The sequence below is a fragment of the Peromyscus californicus genome, unplaced genomic scaffold (genome assembly GCF_007827085.1).
Source record: "Peromyscus californicus insignis strain IS unplaced genomic scaffold, ASM782708v3 Scaffold_22__1_contigs__length_63687245, whole genome shotgun sequence".
NCBI classification, from domain to species: Eukaryota; Metazoa; Chordata; class Mammalia; order Rodentia; family Cricetidae; genus Peromyscus; species Peromyscus californicus.
The window spans coordinates 46,014,901-46,035,921 of record NW_026294525.1 but is presented as its reverse complement, the minus strand read 5'-3'; the positions used below and the strand labels follow the sequence as shown (position 1 = coordinate 46,035,921).

The 21,021-nt window shown below is 38.1% G+C and overlaps 1 protein-coding gene across 1 annotated transcript in view; it reads left to right on the top strand.

The window, feature by feature from the left end:
* Rfx6 (regulatory factor X6) overlaps positions 1-21,021 on the top strand; it is a 52,202-nt gene that overhangs the window by 20,108 nt on the left and 11,073 nt on the right. Inside the window, exons 7-12 of the mRNA XM_052750646.1 lie at positions 11,200-11,307; positions 14,394-14,471; positions 14,562-14,675; positions 16,494-16,543; positions 18,339-18,498; positions 20,105-20,249. Of these exons, the coding sequence (XP_052606606.1) occupies positions 11,200-11,307; positions 14,394-14,471; positions 14,562-14,675; positions 16,494-16,543; positions 18,339-18,498; positions 20,105-20,249 (655 nt within the window). The remainder of the gene's footprint in view (positions 1-11,199; positions 11,308-14,393; positions 14,472-14,561; positions 14,676-16,493; positions 16,544-18,338; positions 18,499-20,104; positions 20,250-21,021) is intronic.

Sequence of the window (21,021 nt, the reverse complement as noted above, 5' to 3'; positions counted from 1 at the left end):
GGAAATAATAATTAACAGAAGTATAATCTTAGGAGAGACCATAAAAGGGCATGTCTAGTAGGTACCAAATATTATGGCTTTCTGATATAGACTCAACTGTAGACAGAAAAAACAATGCAGTAGAAATTCAGTAGCTGAAAAAAAAATACCCTAGTATGTGTAAGGATTGAGTGTGATTAGTGTTGACTAAAATAAAAAGGGAGGAAGATATTTTCCAGACTTGCCTCAAGTCCTTGCTAAAGGAAGTTGGGTTATCAAAACTAAAGGTAACACGAATTATAACTGTGTCTTTGAGAGAAAAACAAAGTTACTTTTGTTGTTATTGCCATTTTGATTCTTTACTAATATGCTTAATGTTCATTTTAAAACAAAAATTTATCTCTTACAAAATTGATTTTATGTTAATATATGTGCTTGAGAGAAAGAGATGCTGATGGTAGCTTTTATAGTTTAGTTGATATAAAACCCATAGATTTACTTGTTTGTTTGTTTTTTGTTGTTGTTGTTGCTAGTTTCATTTGCTTGCTTTTTCTTCTTTTATTGTTTGAGAACTTCACACATGCATATAATGTTTTTGATCAAATCTGCTTCCCCCCTTTACCCTCGTCAAATGAAACTTGGATAGGTTTTCACAGGTGGCATCCAAGAAGAAACTGAGTGTCCCTCCCCCAGCAAACATCAATTACAAATAGTTCCTCAACTAGGGGTAGGACTTTGTGAGTTTCTCCCCCAACCGTGCTGGGATTTTGGCTGTCTTGATCTTGTGCATGTGGTCACAGGCGCTATGAGTTAATTTGTATAAAGGCACTATTATTTCCAGTAAATACTGTTTTGCTACAGGTGTGTACAATTTCTGTCACTTATAATCTTTTGACACCCTCTACTATGATGACCCCTGAGCCTGGAAGAGAAGGGGTGTGATACAGATGTCCCAGTGAAAACTGAGTACTACATAGTTCCTTATGTTCTGCACATTGGCTAGTTGTAGATCTCTATATTAATAACTATCAAATACAAGAAGAAGCTTCTCTGTTAAATATTGAAAGGTGCACTAATCTATGTATATAGAAATGAGTTGTTAGGGGTTATTTTAATACTATGCACATTTAGCAGAATGAGAGTATCGTGTTCTCCTCTAGGACCTATGACTTGTCTAGATAGAGACAGTATTTATAACTATATTCTGGGTTATGGTAGTTACTAATCATGTGAAGCTATTAAACAAAACTTAAAATTAAAATTTTTAGTCACACTGGGTATATTTCAAGTGCTTATAAGTTATATGCAGTTAGTGGTTACTATTTCAGACAGAATAAATTCAGAACATTAACATCATCATAGAAGATCTGCTGAAAAGTGCTGCTGCAGGATATGTAAAAAATTTGGCATGTTAGAAATGTAATAGGATTAGGTTGACTAGATGTCTCAGAGGTTAAGAGTACTTTCTTAACCAGTTCTTGATGACCAGCATCCACATCAAGTGACTCACAACCTCCTAAAACTCTAGTTTTAGGGTATTTGACACCCTCTTCAGGCCTCCATGGGCACCTGAATTCATGTACACACAACTACACACATGCACATAATTAAAAATCAAAATATAAACATCTTTTAAAAAGACATATAGCCAAGTATAAAGTAGGTAACTCACATAATGATAAAAAAATGACTATGACAAAGTGATGATGTTCAAGGCACCTATTCTGGTTGGCTAGCATTCATATCATATGATCAATAAATATTTTGAGTGCTAGCAATAAAAGCTGTCAATAAAATTTGCTCAATACAAATATTTGTTAGAAAAATGCAAACCAGGCTTGGTGGTGCACACATTTAATCCCAGCACTTGGGAGTTCAAGGTTAGCCTAGTCTACAAAGGGAGTTCGAGGACAGCTAGGATAGGGATATACAGAGAATCCTTGTCTGAAAAAAAAAAAAACCAAACTGGAAAGAAAGGAAGAAAGAAAGGAAGGAAGGAAGGAAGGAAGGAAGGAAGAAAGACAGAGACAGACAGAGTCAGAGACAGAGACAGAGAGAAAGAAAGGAAGAAAGAAAGAAAGAAAGAAAAAAGAAAGAAAGGATGAAGGAAGGAAGGGAGGAGGAAGGAAGAAAGGAAGAAATGCAAATTTATTAAAACTTATTATGAGTGACTTTTCAAAATTATTGGATTAGAAACAATAAAAGGTCTGAAGAAATGCTGTAGTTAGGAATATTGAAGAAAACACCAATGAATACTGTCAGAGGCAATATCTGATGAAGTTGAAGGTGCCATATTTGATGATGGCATTCCTAGAGAAACCATCAGAGAACAAAGGGGCATCTATAAGGATGGAAAATAATTTAAATATCTATTGTGATTTAATCGTAATGAATGAGCTGTCTTTAGGAGTCATCTAAAACACCTAGGGAGTGGGTGACAAAGGACAGTAATGTAGGATACATACTCTATGGTGCCAATTTTAAATAATGAATATTATCCAGAACATATTCCTAGAAAATACATTTTAAAGTATGAATAGGAGTGATCTAGACCACACCCAGATTATTACCTACTCCTAGGGGAGAGGGAAGGTAGCTTGCTTGAGTAAGGAGGGCTGCAAAGGCTGCTTAAACATATATATGACTGTCTCATGTACTAGTCAGGATGGTAAGTCTACGGGGTTTTATTATCCATTCTGCACAGCTTTGCAAAGTCACAACAGAAGCTAAACAACCATTGAAAAGAAAGCACAAACAGAAGGAGGCCAGTAAGCCAGTTCCTTTGTGAGCTTATGAATTCAGACTGACTTAAAGTTTTAGTTGATAGGCTGGGCAGTGGTGGCGCATGCCTTTAATCCCAGAGCCAGGCAGATCTCTGTGAGTTCGAGGCCAACCTGGTCTACAGAGCAAGATCCAGGACAGGCACCAAAACTACACAGAGAAACCTTGTCTTGAAAAACAACAACAACAACAACAACAACAACAACAAAAACAAAAAAGAGAGAGAGAAAAATCTTTAGTTGATAAATACAGGTTTTATATGTGGAAAATTTCTCAGAATCCTTTAATTCCTTGCAATAAAATGAAACCTAATTACATTATCCTGTGAAGGAAAGCTTTTCTCTTGTTTTAAGTTAGAAACTAGTTATTTTTAAAAATTTTTATTTCCCTTTATTGAAAATAGATTCTTTTCTCATATCATATATCCTGATTATACTTTTCCCTCCCTCCACTCCTCCCAGTTCCTCCCCTTTCCCTCCCCTCCAGATCCACTCCCTTTCTATATCTCACATTAGGAAAGAACAGGCTTCCAAGAGACAACCACCAAACACGACAAAATAAAATGTAGTAAGATGCAGCAAAAACTTTCATATCGAAGTTGGACACAGCAGCTCAACAGAAGGAAAAGAGTCCCAAGATCAGGCACAAGAGTCAGAGACCCACTTGTTCTCACAGTCAAGAGCCCCATATAAATACTAAGTTGATAGTTATAATTTATATAGGGCCTGGTGCAGACCCATGTAGACCCTGTGCTTGCTGCTTCAGTCTCTGTGAGCTCATATGCACCATGCTTAGTTAATTCAGAGGGCCTTGTTCTCCTTGTGTCCCCTACCCGCTCTGGCTCTTATAATTCTTCCACATCCTCTTGGATGAGATTCCCCGAGCTCTGAGGAGAATAATTTGATAGAGACTTCCCATTTAGACTCTCCTGCCCTATGTTTGGCTGTGGGTCTCTGCATCTGTCCCCATCTGCTGCTTGAGAAAACCTTTCTGAAGATGACTGGATAAAGCACTGATCTATGATTCTAGCAGAGTACTAATAGGAGTCATTTTATTGATACTTTAAAAAAAATACCAATTGTGTTTGGTTTTACCCTAGGTCTCTGGTCTATCTAGTCTCTGGCTCTTGGTTACCAAAACAGTGTCAGGTATAGGTTCCTTCTTGTGGAGTGGGCTGACTACTCCCACAAGTTTTGTGCCACCATTTCCCTAGCAAATTTTGCAGGCAGGACAGATTAGGTCAATGGTTTGTGGCTGGGTTGGTTTCCACAGGAGATTGATTTTATTAATGATTGACTTCTTGTTTTTTTGAGCAATATGTTGTTTAGTGTTTTTAATAATTTTCCCACAGTTCAAGTTTATCTTTTGTAAAGGTAGGAATTCTTATTAAATTGAGTAGATAAATGATTTTTCATTTACTCTCTCTTGTCTCCTTATCACACCATTGTCATAAGATGTAGAATCCTTTGAGCATGTGTTCAGGAGTGGTATTGCTGAGCCTTAGGGCAGATCTATATTTAGTTTTTTTGAGAAATTCCCATACTGATTTCCACACTGATAGAGGCTACCCAGTTTACACACCCATTAACAGTGCATTGCTGTCATTTGTTTTCTTGAGTCCAACCATTATAGAGGGTTGAGATAGAATCCTCAAAGTTGTGTATATGTTGCATTGTTGAGTGTGTGCAATTGTGTAAGAGAGTGCAGACACACACATACCTCAGTGTGCTTAAGGAGGTCAGAGGAAAACAGTGGGTGTCAGTTCTCACCTTCTACTTGGGGACAGGGTCTCCTTGTTTGCTGCTGTGTATAACAGGTCAGCTGGCCAGAGAGATTCAAGGGATCCACTTTTCTCCACCTGTCTTCTCTTAGGAGAGTCAGGATTACAGACACAGGCTTCCTCTCTGAGACTTTATGTGACTTATGAGGATTCAAACCCTGCACAGCAAGCCTTTTAATCCACTATGTCATCTCGGCTATCAAATTCATGTTTCTTCTTTGGGGAGCATGCTTCAATTTCTTATTCTGTATCTCAACTGGGTTGTTTCCTTGTTTAGTTTTTAAAATTCCTTGTATAACCAGATATTATTTTTCTGTCAGATGTATAGCCAGAAAGGATTTCTCTCACTCTGCAGATTGTCTCTGACTCATTTAAGTGCTTCTTTTGCTATATAGAACCTTTGGAATTTCACAAAGTCCCATTTGTCAAACCGTTGGCCTTATTTTGCAAGCAACCAGATCGGTACTTAGACACTTCTCCGCTCTCTTCGAGGGTTTTCCTGACTTTTTTCTCTAGCAGTCTTGGAGTTTCAAGTCTTGCATCAAGGTCTTGGATTCATTTGCAAGCGATGTAGTTCAGGATGAACACAGGTTCTTCTTTCAATCTTCAAGACGTCGATGATCTCTTTCCCCAGCATTACCTGTTAAAGACTCTGCCTTTTCTCCACTGAGTATTTTTGGCATCCTTGTCAAAAAAAATATCAGGTGGTGATAGTAGTATGGGTTCCTTTTCCTGTGATTCTTCTGGTTTGGGGTAAATTTTGTCTCAAACAGCTAGAATATCACAGTCACCATCATCCCTTGGAGAATAATCTCTTATTTTCATAAACTACAGGGAAGAAACTTCCCTCATAGACAGTTTGTTTCTCCTTCACATTAACCATTCATGGTCGGTTGAACAATGTTATATCAAGATCAACCTCAAGCCCTCCCTCCTTGGGATATGCTTTTCAAATATTTGCAGACTGTTATCGTGTCCTCCTTTGTCATCACGTAGCCACATCGGGCCACTTAGTTCTTTTCTTTGTCCTCCTGACAAGTCAGACACTCGTACCTTATAACCACATTTGTCTCTTTTCTGTAGGTTCCTTCTTTTTGGCTCCTAGCAATAAGATTAATAGTTTACCCACAAATACTGAAGTCATCAGCCACAAAAGAAAAAAAAACGAAACAAAACCCAACAGAAACCCAAAGAAACAAAGCAGACTTCTGTGGCCAGTCTGTAGTACATAACCTGGCATCTCCTGTAGCGCAACCATAGCAACGAGGATACGGAAAGATAGCCAGTCCCTCTTGGTTCTGTGCCACACACTCCGGAGAGCATATTATCATTTATGACTTTTGCCATCTTTGTGCACAGTTCCCAGCATAACCAAGGAAATGTAGTTTTAAAAGTTTTTCCTTGGGCTGGTGTGCCTCTTGCACATCTTCCGCCTGTACTGCTAGCTACAATTACACATAAGTATTTCCAATGTGAAGATTTCCAACTATTAAGATAGAAGCATATACTTTACTCTGTGATGTTTTCTATCATGCTAAGCAATTTTGTTGGGAAATTTTTATTGATAACACCCCAATACACAGAGATATGCACTCATGACCTACCCCATTACTTGTCCTTCAATTTACTATATCCTTTTTCTGTTTAGTTAATTTTTAGAGTAAAATTTCCTCCTCACCTCTTTTTGTGTATATTCTCTGACTCTTTGTAGTTACCACTTGTATCATGTTTAGTATCCTAAAGGTATAAAACTCCAGTCTGAATTTAAATCAACTAAATTTCAGTGACACATTGAAAATGAATACTTTACACCTCCATCCCTATCCTTTTCAGTTGTATTACAAATCACACTTTATACATACGTGCCCCCAAACATTCACTGACAGTTATTGTTTATGAAGTTATATAGAAAACAAAATGTGGAGGTAACAAACAAAAGTTACAGTAGCGCAGATGCTTTTCTTTCTATGCATTGGTCTTTTAACTCAAGTGAAAACAGAAAGCAGAGTTGAAACTGACTTTTGTAATTACCTTGTATTTATTTACCTTTTTTCTTAGCTCTTTATTGCTTCGTGTGGAGTAAGGTACTCTCTGGCATTCTTTCATTTCAGCCTGCAATACTCTGCAAGCTTGCAGAGCAACCCTGGTGATATCCAGCTCATCCTGCTTCCATTCTCTTTTTAACGTTTTAAATAATATTTTCTTGAACCCTTGAGAACTTCATATAGTGTACTTTGATCATATTCACTCCCCCACTGAACCCACTAATTCCTCCCAGATCTACCCACCTATCTTCCAAGCCCTTCCAACTTTTCTTCTTTCTCCTCATTTTTCTTTATTATTGTTGTATGTATACATATACGTAAATATATAAATACAACCTGCTGGGTCTATTTAGTGTTGCTCATATTCAGATATTTTTAGGGTTGACCATTTGGATAACCAATTAGGAGGCTCATCCCAGAGGAAGATTGATTCTCCCTGTCTCATAAGTCATTAATTATCTATAGCTCTCTTTATCTAGGGGTAGAACCTTGTGAGATTTCCCCTATCCATGCTGACATATCAACTGATATTGTTGTTATGCGGGTCTACTTTACACAACCATAATCTTGTGATTTCATAGTACAGCTTTCCTGTTCTATATAGAAGACACAATCTCTCACCAGATGTCTTGGTACTCTGTCTGGCTCCTTTCCCACAATGTTCCCTGAGGTGTAGGTGCAGGAGTTACGTTTTATCAACTGGGACTGGGCACTTCACAGTCAGTTATTCTCTGCATTTTGACCAGTGTATCTTCCTGTAGTCGTCTCCATCTACTGTACAAAGAAGCTTCTTTGGTGGGGGTGAAGCTGCATTTATCTGTGGTTAAAAAGATAAGTATAGTGTTTAGAATGCAGTTCAAAATCATAGAGGTTTGGGGAAAATGTCAATAGTAGGTTCTCTAAGTTCCATGGTATCACCAGCCATGAGTAGTTGGTTAGACTTACAGTATGAGACATGAACGCCCTCCTATTGAAGAGGTCCCAAGTTCAATTAGACAGATGTTGATTATACCCAAGACAAGAGTGCCGCTATTGCACCTTTGAGGATATCTCGCCCATGTTGATCATTGTTGTGGTTTGTAGGTCCACAGGCGGTTAGGACTGTTACTTACTTTCCTCCGTTGGCAGCTTGTATACTACCTCCAAGTTCTATGAGAATTAGTTCTCAGAAAGGAGGCCTCCAGGGTAATTCCAGCTCCATTCCTCTAAGTCTTGCATATCAAGTGTGCAGGGTCTTCAGCAGCACAGACTTAACCTGTAAACTATGGGAGGAAACAAAGGGACACAGTGCTAGCCTACATTGGCTGGAGGGGAATCTCATGAATATCCCTGATTAACAACTTGAAAGATTTGTCAAGCCTGGTACTGAGGATTTTGTTAACTAGTATATGACTCTTGGGGGACCATTGTCACCCCAAATGAGATAACTTCATTTAAATTACATATATGCTATACATATATATGTATGTTATATATATATAACACTTATATATATTATATATAATTTTAGGTAAACATGACATGAGTCCTATGACTCTTCCAAACTTCCTTAGTACTTTACTCCCTCTCTCCCTCTCATTCTTACTGCCTTCCCATTTAAAAGCCCCCCCCCCCCCCCGAATTTTTTCATTTCCCCTTTCATATAATTGTGCTCTGCTACTCCTTTCTCTAGAATACCTCCCCCCACCTACCCCTACTTGGTCCTTCTTTACTTTCCCGGTTTCTGCTGTTACTCTAGGTTATATACTCACATCTAAAAATTCAGAGCTGGGAACTATGCATAAGAGAGTACATGTGAGTGTTTGTCTTCCTGGGTCTGGGCTAACACATTATGATATTTTCTTGTTCCACCCATTTATTTGAAAAGTTTATGATTTTAAGTTTTCTTTATAGCTGAATAGTATTCCATAGTGTGTATGTGCCACATTTTCATTATATATTCATCAGTCATAGAACATTTAGGTTATTTCCATTTCTTAGCTATTGTGAATAGAGCAATGAACATGGCTGAGCAAGTATCTGTGAAGTAAGATGCCTAGTCCCTTGGGCATATTCCAAAGAGTGAAATAGATGAGTTATACAGAAGATACATTTCTAGCTTTTTGAGGTTTCTCCATACTGATTTCTATAGTGGCCGCACCGGTTTGCAGTCCCGCCAACAGTGAATGAGGGTTCCCTTCCCCGACCTGCTGGCCGGCATTTGTTTTCAGTTGTTTTGTTGATCTTTACCATTCTGACGAGGGTAAGATGAAATCTCATAGTTGCTTTGGTTTTCATTTCTCTAATTGCTAGAGAAAAATGAACAATTTTTTTGAGATATTTCTTAGCTATTTTTATTTCTTCAATTGCAAACTCTCTGTTCAAATCTACAGTCTGCTTTTTATTTGGATCGTGATTTTTAACTGGTTTTTGAGCTCTTTATACATTCTGGATATATATCCTCTCTCAGATACATAGCTAGCTGGCAAAGGTCCTTTCCCAGCCTCTGGGCTCCCTCTTCATTTGCTTGACTGTTGCCTTAGCTGTACAGAGGGCTTTTAGTTTTATGAGGTCCCGTGTATAAATTGTAGATCTTAATTCCTATACACATGGAGTTCTATTCAGAAAGTCCTTTCCTATACTGATATTGTAAAGAGTACTGCCTATGCTGTTTTTTTCCCCTAGAACTTTTGATGTTTCAGGCTTTACAATGAGGATAAAACTTGTCCTTTCATTAAAAACTAAATTCTAGCCAGGCGGTGGTGGTGCACGACTTTAATCCCAGCACTCGGGAGGCAGAGGCAGGTGGATCTCTGTGAGTTCGAGGCCAGCCTGTGTTACAGAGTGAGTTCCAGGACAGGCTCCAAAGCTACACAGAGAAACCCTGTCTCGAAAAACAAAACAAAACAAAACAAAAACAACAACAAAACTCTAAATTCTAGCCAGGCATGGTGATGCATAGCTTTTGTCTCAGCACTCAGGAGTCAGAGGCAGGTGAATCTCTGTGAGTTTGAAGCGAGCCTGGTCTACAAAGTGAGTTCTAGGACAGTCAGGACTGTTGCACAGAGAAACCTCATCTTGAAAACAAACCAACAAACAAACAACAAAAATAAAACAAAACAAAATTCTTTATTTTCGTAAGTCAGTGTTGTTTTTCTTTTTGGCCTCCAGTACTCATCTTTGATGGTCCACTGACAGTGTTCAAAATACATGGCAAACCCAAAGCATAAAAAGTCTTTGAAATAAATCTTGAATTATGAAGACTAGTTAAATGGAGTGGGTTGAAATCAACTTGCAATTATATCAGCATATGAAGATTATTTCTGTAATAGTTCTTGACTATTCTTAAGTTTTTATTTAATATTTATCACGCTTGAAAATAGAGGTTAGGGCTAAAATTTATAGCAATTAGGAAAAACTGGTTTGCATGTTAATATAAAATTGGTTTACATGCTTATATAGAATCTTTCCATATAAAACCAGTGATTTTTAAAGTATTTAATGTTTAAAGACTCAAGAGTCTTCCAAACTTTTTTGTTGTTTTACCATGAAAATTCTAGAAGGATGTTCAAAGCCTGGTACTGATAAGACAGGGTGGAAACCCTGCATGTGTACGTCAGTAATCAATCTTTAGTCGAGTAAACTTACTCAACACGACATAGATGAACATGAGAAACCCAGAAGTCTGGAGATGCTAGAAGACAGGACAAAATTCCTTCCTTCCCATCCTTTACCATATTTGTAATTTTATTCCTGACTCAAACTTTTGATTGCAACCACATCTATTTAATTTTTTCTGTTAGTTTTAATTTTTGTTTTCTGAGACAGGGTCTCAGGTGGTCAAGGTTACCTCAGGCTCTCTGTGCCGTGGAGGCTGCCCTTGAACTCCTGGTTCTTCTGTTCCTTCCTCCCAAGGATAACTGCCTCTGAAAAGTTTGTTAACTTCTGTTTCTAGAGCGGGAACAATCAGTTTTGGCCTGTGGGACATTATAAACAGACATCCACTTTTCCTGTGTGGGTTTCCCACAGGTGTCAGCTCTGCAGTATTACACATATCACACAATGTGTCTTTGCAATTTTTTTTTTTAAATTTGCTGAAGACTGTTTTCCTCCAGAGATGCAAAAGAATGACAAACTTCCATATTCAGTGTGGGGGCGCTGACGTAGAGAAGTTCAAATTACAAGTTTGGAAACCAGAAGACTTGGATGCTAGTAAAGTCCTAGCAGTAATTAATCCACCTGAGACTCAGCAAGTGGATCTAGTTCTCATCATCTTGCTTATGTTACTGGGAAGCACACAATTGGGATCCAGCAACCCTTGATTTTGCAGCTAAAATAATTTTAGCAATTCCAGCAGTAGACCTTCCAAAATGTACCATTAACAAATATGAACTTAAGTTTGCTCTCTAAAAATGGCAAACATTCAAAACAAAACTCCCGAGTGGGAGGGAAGATATTTTGATGATGAAGTTACTTAACATTTGGGAGCAAATTGGCTGATGTATCTGGTTAATTCGGTTACACAATTCACCCAAACCTCTAAATGTACACAGTTTGAAATGTTCATTTCTGTTTCATTACCGAATTTGGAGTCCATAACCATGACATTTCTTTTTGTGCCTCTCTTAATTACAGGGTGGTTTTACTCGAAAATACTCCCTTAGCTCAAAAACAGGAACACTTCTTCCAGAATTCCCCAGTGCTCAACATCTTGTGTACCAAGGATGCATTTCTAAGGACAAGGTATCAATTAAAGACACTTCCCTATCGATTTTCTGATATGTTGGCTCCATATCTCCGTTCGTTGGGAATCTTATGGCACTTGCAGGAAGCAGTCAGAAATCTGCATTATCAAACAGAATTGATTGATTTATAGGAGAGACAAATGTTTACTAACATTGATTAAACACTTTTCAATTAATTATTTACCATCTCTATGATAGTGCATAATCAGAAGGTAGTAAAATAAATCCCCAAAGGCTAAAGATTATTTTTATTTAAAATTCAAAATTGAGGAAAAAAAAAACTATACTGTGTTTATTGCATCCAGATTTTCAGTGGTAAGCTTTATGTTTTTTTGTTAGTTCCATTTTATTTCAATAAAGGCACCGAACATTTCTCTAGGATGAAATCTGTTCCTAGCAATGAAGGGGATGCTAAGGAAATGTAAGGGCTACACAAGATGTCAAGGGAGAATTGTTTTCACTGGGTTCATCCTATAAGTATCCCTCAATAAGAATTTCCAATTCGTCTTTAATAAAGTCTCACACCAAATCTTCTCTCATTTCTGCACTTCTAAAGTCATTTGATGGGGAATCACTGGCTCTTTATTAGTGGGTACCATTATTGAATCAGAGCTTAATGATCTTTATGTGTTTCTTTCAAGTAAAGCTCATTATATTCACATTGGATGAAAGTGCTTTTTGACACATTTCATATTTTGAGGTACAAACACACAAGGATGTCATTAATATTCAACTGAATCATTTTAGCAATAGGAGTTTTGTGAAAGAGGAAACAAAAATGGGATGTTGGTTTTTTTTTAAACTATTGATACATAAATAGAGATGCAGAGTAACTATAGGACCCATTTGGATGCCAGAACGACCATGCTAGGTAAGAAGAGACCAAGTAGTGAAGATAATTTTCAGATGTTGAATATATCCGTTCCCTTCTCTTCACACTTCCAATCACAGTTCTCTAGGTTAGCACACTTTTTATTTATAGATATAATGACTCCATACTAGAGAAATTGGAATAAATGTTAACATGTGGCAGCTTGTGGCGGGGGGAGCTGTGGAAATCAGTGTTTCTTCATTTCTTGGAGGGAGAGTGCTATTGGCTCTCCTTTGTGGAGAGGGTTGCTTGCATGCAAGCATGCCATGAAAATGTTTACTGTGTAAATATACCTGGGGAGAGCCAGAGAAGGAGGCAAGTGACAGAGAAAAATAGAGAGGTGAGGCACACGGGCCAATAGTTTATTTCAGTTTCTCTGCTGGCCTCCGAGGAATTCCAACCTTTCACATTGAAATTCTGGTAGGTCATTTCTCACTCAGGTACCCAGGGTGATTGATTATGAGACCCCCTGCCTTCTAAGTTCATTCCCAGGGACCTCTTTCACCAGTCCAGGGACTGACATCCTTCTCTTTGTCCTGAAATACGGCTTAGCCCTTTTACCTTCCTACAGTTGCCAAGATCCACAGGTGATCTATCAGATCCCAGAAAGAGGTTGGGGCTGAAGCCAGGGGCAGAAAGAGTGGAGAATGCTCAGTGAGGAGCTGATCCCAGTAAACGTCATTGCCAACAGCCTGGGGAGGGGGTGTGTGGGGTGGGGGGTGGGGGGTGGGGCTGCACTTTCATTCTGTTGTGGTCACTCAAGGTGGAGGTCAACTCCACTCCCTGTTCACTGTCTATAATTGACCTGAGTCTTGACTCTTTCTGGTAATGACTAAAATGACATCTATCCTCAGAAAATAAAATCAAATGTGTTTCTGAAGAATGCAAGTACACTACAATTAAAGTTTAGTGTCATAAGGTATGTAAATATTAGATAAACACATGAAACACTAATAGTAAGATCTAAAATGTCTGCTGAGCTGTGTGTAAAGCAGCATATTTGAAAAAAAAAGCAACATATAAACTAGAATTTGTAATTATATTAGTAGATTTTGGAGCCCCACATGTTAATTTTTATTAATTTATGTAAAATGAATAAAGTAATTGCATTATAAAATTTTAATACATGTATATTACTCACTTTGGTCATATACGTACCCAAGTTACCTACATTTTTCTGCTTTCCCTCCTCCCACTGATACCCTTTGTGTTTCCTAACAGTATCAGGATTTTGATAATCTTAAGGCTTCCCTTCCATCCTTCATACTGTTCTCACTCTCATGTAAAAGGTTTGCCTTGGTGACCTATCTGAAAATAATAGTTTTGCCTAAAGTGTAGAGCAAGTTTCATTTGCTTTGATGCGAACATCCTGCTGGAGATATCCTGTGGTCAACATAACTCCTTGGAAAGAGACTGCTAATTTTCATGCCGTCATTATTTAGGGGCAAACTAGACCATAAAGATGGATGCTGTCCCCATAATAAGAGGGAAAATGCAAAATGGTAGGACAGGCAATGACCATACCACCATAAGATGCTGCTGTGATCCAAAGAGCTAACATTCATCCTTTTTTCAAACATACACTAACCACTTTGTATGTGTTAATTCATTTAGAACTTTTTTTAAGGTGACTCTAGAGTCAAAGCCTGAAACCACTACACCACACTGCTCCCAGCATCCAAAGAATTGATGTAGTTTAGGTCAGATATGTGGTAGGAGACCTTTTATTCTAGCACTTGGGAGGAGGAAAGCAGGCAGATGTCTGTGAGTCTAAAGCCAGCTTGGTCCATATAGTAAATTTCAAGTTAGCCAGGGCTACATAGCAAGACCTTGTCTCAAAAACAACAACAAAAAGTTGATGCATTTTGATGTTGTACATTCATTTTCTTCCAATAAAACATATTTTTCTTATGCAGAAAATTAAGATGATATTTTAGTCAATGGTTCCCTTGCTGCTACCTTGTAAAATGCTCTTATTAATAACATGTTGTATCATGTTACATCTTATCATGCTGTTTGGCATCTGATCACCAATTTCCTCACCCCTTTCCTTCGCTGGGCAGTAATCTTGAGATAAGTAAGGATCTGCTCCTTGTTCTAGGTCCTTTGCACTGAGCAAAATGCCTGGCCTATAACAGGAGCATCAAAGTATGAAATAAATAAATAACAAATTAAAAAAATTCCTTAGTTAAGCTTTTTCTTCCCTAACATAGGTTGATACTCTCATAATGATGTACAAAACTCACTGCCAGTGTATCCTTGACAACGCAATCAATGGGAACTTTGAAGAGGTGAGGTTACAGAACGCTTCTCTATGGCATTATGCAAACATTCACATCCTGTTCTTAATAAGTTCAATGTGCTCTTTGCTCTACAATTAGATCCAGCATTTCTTACTGCACTTTTGGCAAGGAATGCCTGACCATCTCCTTCCCCTGCTGGAAAATCCTGTTATCATTGACATTTTCTGTGTTTGTGACTCAATTCTTTATAAGGTAAGCTCCTTGGGTTGCCTTAAGTATGAAGAATTTATTTCCTTAAATAACACCCTGAATGCTTGTAAAATATTTACAATTATTTAAAAACCTTTTTACAGTAAACAGAACCAACTCAATGTCTGTTTACATCTAAGAACAATCCAAAATAAGATGTGGTGGCTAATATTTGAAAAGTTTATGGAATTTTGTTTACCTCTATGAGATGTTTTCATATTAACATAATACAACATCTACCATCTCAGGAGAAAGCAGAATTAAATACTCTCATTGGATAAACACCTTGAAAATCTCTAACTTAAATGCATTAATGTCCAATTCTATCCTTAACCCAATAAGAGTCTACAGATTTCTTCAGAATGGTCACAAGAACAGATCCTGGGACAGATAACCTGGTTGACCCAGCCAAACATTTAGTGGGGAGGGAGAGAGCATCTTCCACAGTTGTAAGAAGGCCCAAACAGAGGGGGGGGGGGGGCAATAATATTGCACCTTAAAATGAGCTTGCCTGCATTTACCTGCCAAGTTGTCATATGGAAAACCATAAATTATCCTTTGAGAACATATTCTGAGTTGGCAAGAAAGTTCAAACATGTTGGACAAATTAGTTACTTCTTCGTTCTCAGGTTTTCAGAAAACTAGAGGAGACACCAGCTTTATCATTCAGAGGCAGCTTTGCAAACAGTTGACAGCTTGACTTGAAGATAGGAAGTGAGGGGCCACATGTTCATTCTCTGTTCAGTAATCACAAAGCAAGAGAATGCAGAGCCAAGTGCAGGGTTTTCTCGCCTTCACTTCAGGCTCACATTGATGGACAAGAAAGAGCAAGGACCATCTTTGTTTTGTTTCTTTTTTCTATTAAATAAGTGCCAATATTTACAAAGAAAGATTCAGTTTGCGCTGCATGATTGTCTGTAATGCTCACCACTTGAAAAAGTGGGCATAAGGTGGCTCTGAATGAACACGGGAGAGACCTAGGCTCAGATACACAGCTGTCACTGTCAGAGTGACACCATTGGCATAACAACTCAGCTCTTCTGAGAAATAACTTTCACACACCCACCCTTCCCCCAACCCATGCACAAATTATTTTTAAAATTTTAGCCCAATGCAAGAATGTTCTGTTCTAAGTATCAATAAATACCTTTAGTTCTCTTCCTCATGGCAGGACCAGGGAGGCACAAAGGGCACAGCAAATAAAGCAGTGTAAACTGAGCATCTGTAAGGTTTTTCCCCACTTACAGAGAGCATCTAACTGCTAGTCTGCAAAACAGTGTGTGATTAACAAGACCAATCCATGAGTAATTCACAGGAAGGCTGTTAATTGACTGTCTCCTATGTTCACATACAAATCCCACATACCCACTCCTGTGGGAGAAAATTCTAACCCTCAGAAAGAAATCATGTTACTCTCTAGGAAAGTAACAAGTAAAAGTAATCAATCAGCCGGGCGGTGGTGGCTCACGCCTTTAATCCCAGCACTCGGGAGGCAGAGGCAGGTGGATCTCTGTGAGTTCGAGGCCAGCCTGGACTGCCAAGTGAGTTCCAGGAAAGGCGCAAAGCTACACAGAGAAACCCTGTCTCCAAAAACCAAAAAAAAAAAAAAAAAAAAAAAAAAAAGTAATCAATCAATAAATAATCATTTCTGGTGCTGGGGATGAAGCTCGCCGGGCAGATTGCTGGCCTAGCATCCTAGAGGTCTTGGTTCAGTTCTTAGCTCTGCCTAAACCTGGGTGGTAAGACACAAGCCCATTCTCCCAAAGCTCTAATCACAATCATTTCTGAAGGTTTATATTAACTCTGTTTGTTTTGGTTAAGGTTCTTACAGATGTCCTCATTCCTGCCACAATGCAAGAAATGCCTGAAAGGTATGTTCAGCTAATAAAACAAGACAGGTCCTCATAAGAATAGCAGTTTCACCTCATATACATGTTAATGAAAAACATTGGCTTAGAATTCATTCTTTTATCAAGAATACTTTTTTTCTTTCTATCACCTGGAAGGGGTCTTCATATTTGGGCATCAGAGAATAAAATGGGTAAAATGAAAACCTAAAGTATCTTCAGTGTAAGACCTGCCAAAGTGAAAGAAAAAGTTGCTATCCAAACATGGTCGACCTCCAATGTGCTTCAAAGTTCTTCAATGAAGACTAGATGGAGAATGCATGGGATAGTCAGTGGGAAAAATAAGCAAAATAACAAAATCTGAGGGAATTTTGGAGAAATCTTAAATTACACTTTTATGATTAACTTAATCTGCAAAATCAGGAAGTGGCATAATGAAATTACAACCTTCTTTCAGTAAAGAAATAAGATCTTAAATACTTTATTTAAAATGTATGGGGAGATTTTTCACACAGCCATTTCCAGGGTGAAAACGTAACTTTGGGGGGAAATGAGCAAATTTTTCTCTCGAAAAAAGTCTGTGAAATAATGTAAGTTATTTTTAGACAGAGGCCACAAACTAAATTATGCCTTCATGTAGTGCTCAAATGCACATTGGTTGATAGAAATATCTATTTTTGACATCTTTTCTTTCTTTATGTAATAGTTGGCCTTGGTCTGGTCAATAGTTTTTTCAGTTATCCATGGAGCACTTCAAGTATTTTATCTATACTCTGAGTCAGTTACACATGATAATTCATGACTATCTAAAACAGTAGTAACAGCTGAGCTTCATTCAATCATTTTTTTCTCAAAAATACCTTTGACTGTAGATAATTGAAAAACTGAAAGCACAATATTAACATTGTTGCAGTTCCTCCGAGAACATTTCCACATTAGTGTGTACGGCTCAGAGCTCTCCTTTTAAGGGAAGGCATACATTCAGAGAATACTGCCATTTATTTAATTCACTCATTATCGTTGAATGAAAAATACATGCTTAAATATTATTCAAGAGTGAATATTATAAGCCAAAATTACCAAAGGAGGAAGCTGGATGTGGAGAGTTCATTTAATGTCCCAGCGGCAGCTAGACCCCGGAGTTTGACCGAAGCTTGGCTTTTCCCTATGTTTTATCACTGCTTCCCACATACAAACTCATCAACTACACATAGACTGCTTCTGCGAAACAAATATGAGGATTTTAGAGTTTTAAAAGTTTATATCATCTTACACGCGGCCACAGTTTGCAGTTTGAAGTGGCCTCTGTAAGTAGTACGTTTTTGATCACCTGTCACATACAATTATACTTGGATGATAAAAATACATTAATAAAACTGATTAAATACATGCAATTTTACAGTGTCAACATAATATCATCTAAGAAGTCAAATATGTAACAAAAAGCTGACACATGGTCCCAAGAAATGTATTTCACAGAAAATAATGAATTGTGAGTTAATAATAATAAGGAACCTATTGATTACTACTTTCGGGCTAGGCTCAAACAAGGGCATTTCCCATGAGTCATTTCATGTAATTCTCAAAATAATCCCATGACCAGATACTGTTCTTAGTCCCATTTAATAGATGAGGAAGCTGGAGTTTGAGGAGATTGAGCATTTTTATTAAGATCATATACAGCAGCTCCAGGCTGAGTCTGTTTGGTTTCAAATTCATGCTTTTGGAAGTGCTGTCCAACAGGATCCATCCATTGAAATGCAGATATTCAATACGGTTTTTGAACAATGCAGCACCTAACCCAGCATTTTCTTTGTAGCTTGCTATCAGACATAAGAAATTTTGCTAAAAATTGGGAACAGTGGGTTGTTTCATCCTTGGAAAACTTGCCAGAAGCCCTAACTGACAAGAAAATTCCCATTGTGCGAAGATTCGTGTCTTCTCTGAAACGACAGACATCTTTCTTGCATCTTGCTCAGGTATGGGGTCCGCCGAGAATATGAGTCACTCAAGTCAAAGGGAGCGACTCTTCCAATTAAAGATCTTTCACAATTTGAAGGAAACGAAGCATGCAACATCAAGATGAAATGTGTAGCCTAGAGCAAATACTAGACCTGAGAGAGGATGCATAGGTATAGAATTATATCTGTATGTCTGTGTTTTAGCTAACTGTACAGTACATGCATTAATATCCTGCTTTTGGAAATAGATATTGCCCATGTAATAGGATGTATATAGTATAAGAAGTTGGATGGGCAGCATTCTGAAATTCTCTACACTTGTTTTGCAATGTTTCTGTGATTCTAATTTATTCAAAATAAGAAGTAATGTTACTGTAGTCTCAAAAGCAAAGTATCAGCTGGTACAAGGTAAAGTGAGCAGTGAGGCTGTGTGGTTCCTTTTTCACATTTACCTTTTAAATTTGGTGTGTGTGTGTGTGTGTGTGTGTGTGTGTGTGTGTGTGTGTGTGTGCGCGCGCGCGCGCATGCACACGAGGACAGGAGCAGTGAGGCTGTTTGATTCCTTGTTTACATTTATCTTTTAAATTGAATATATGTGTGTCTGTGGATGTGCACTTGAGTACCGGTGTCTGCACAGGCCAGAGGCATTGGGTACCCCAGAGCTGGAGTTACAAGTGTCTGTGAACTGACTGACATAGGTACTGGGAATAAAATTTGGATCCCCTGGAAGAGCAGTACATACTCTTACCCTGTGAACCATCTTTCCAGCCTGACTGTGTGATATTTAACGGTATTAAACCTCCAAGCTCTCTACTCTTTAAACTGCAACTGACAGTCCCTGTCAAATATGGAGCAGCAAAATAATTCATACATAGAAATGGCACAGACACTTGTCACTGTCACTATAATTATTGGCTCTATGAAGGTTTCAGTATCTTGAATTAAAAAAAAAAGCAACAAACTAGAGATAGGTCCAGATAAGAAATGTAACATTTAAAATGTTATTTTTAAATTAATATTTAAGTTTAATCATTCTTGCTGTGTGATGATGGATCAAAAATATTATTTTCATTTTCTAAATCTCAAATGAAATTTCAAATCTATCTCAAAACCGATCATGAGTTTCAGTTATTGCTTTTAAATTTAAAATGATGGAAAAGCTTGAGCAGAGGAGAGAATTCAGTCAATAAAGTATTTGCCATACAAACAGTAACGTATTTGCCATACAAACATGAGGACCAGAACCCACACAAAAGCCAGGCATTGTGATAGCTTATACCCATAAAGCTGGAACAGAGAAGACCGAGAGACAGGATCCCTGGGGCTTCCCAGCCAGTTGCTCTAGTTCAGTCGATGAGTTCCAGGTTCAGTGAGAGGTTCTGTCTCAAAAAATAATGTGGAGAGAAACTGAGGAAGGCACCCAATGTAGACCTCTGGCCCCCACAGAGACACATACATACAACTACATACAAACATGCATTTACACACAGATAAACTCAAGAGTTATTAATCATTGTCTTCCTTCAAGAAACTACTTTTTAATCAAAGCTGAAGACATTCTCAGGTAGACTGTGACTGATACACTTCAGTGTCTTTTTTTTTTTTTTTTTTTGTCTATGTTCAGATCGCCAGGCCAGCTCTCTTTGACCAGCATGTGGTGAATTCCATGGTATCTGATATTGAAAAGGTTGACTTAAATAGTATCGGATCTCAGGCACTTCTCACCATCCCCAGCAGTACAGACACGGAGTCTGACATCTACAGTGAACGTGAGTCTGTTTAGCTAACAACAGAATCTCCTAGCTGACACTATCGACCCCTTGGTAGGTAACTTATCTGGGGGACAGGGAGGCTGTGTCATTCATTGTAGGACATTTATCAGCATCATTGGCTGTGTACCAGGTGCCATGAGCAGCATTCTCTCTAGCTGTGACAACCAAAATTGTCTCTGGGTGGTACTGAATGTTCCTGACAGCAAAATCACTTCTGTTGGAGAAACTCTTATGGAAATATTTTTAATTAGAAACAACCAAAAATATATAACCCGGAAATAATCCATATGGCTTTGAGTTTTCTGAATTTTCTTCCACTTTTAAATGACCTACAATCACATTTGCTTATGTCCAATGCTCCTGCCATTATACAGTGTATGACACATATTAAGATTGTGCCTCAGCACAATGCTATTAGAAATACAGATCTAAATTAGCCTTAGACTATTTGACAAAGTTAACAAAACCCATATGAGTGGTTAGGCATCTGTGCTCAATACTAAGGGACAGCAGCAGACTCTTTCCCCATCACTTTCTGTCTGCGAAGACAGAACAACCTGCGGCTTCCTACAGGATGTGGCACAAGCGATGGCTTGTTCTTGGGGTCTGACATCAAGCCTCATTTCAGTTAGCTGCATTACATCCCGGGGTTCAGCAGACCTCAAATTCTTCGACAATATGATAATCCTAGACTGTCTCTTTAAATTTTCTGAGAAATGTTATCTGTGTAAATGGCTCAGTTCTGCAGTGCAGAGCTTAATTTGTAGAA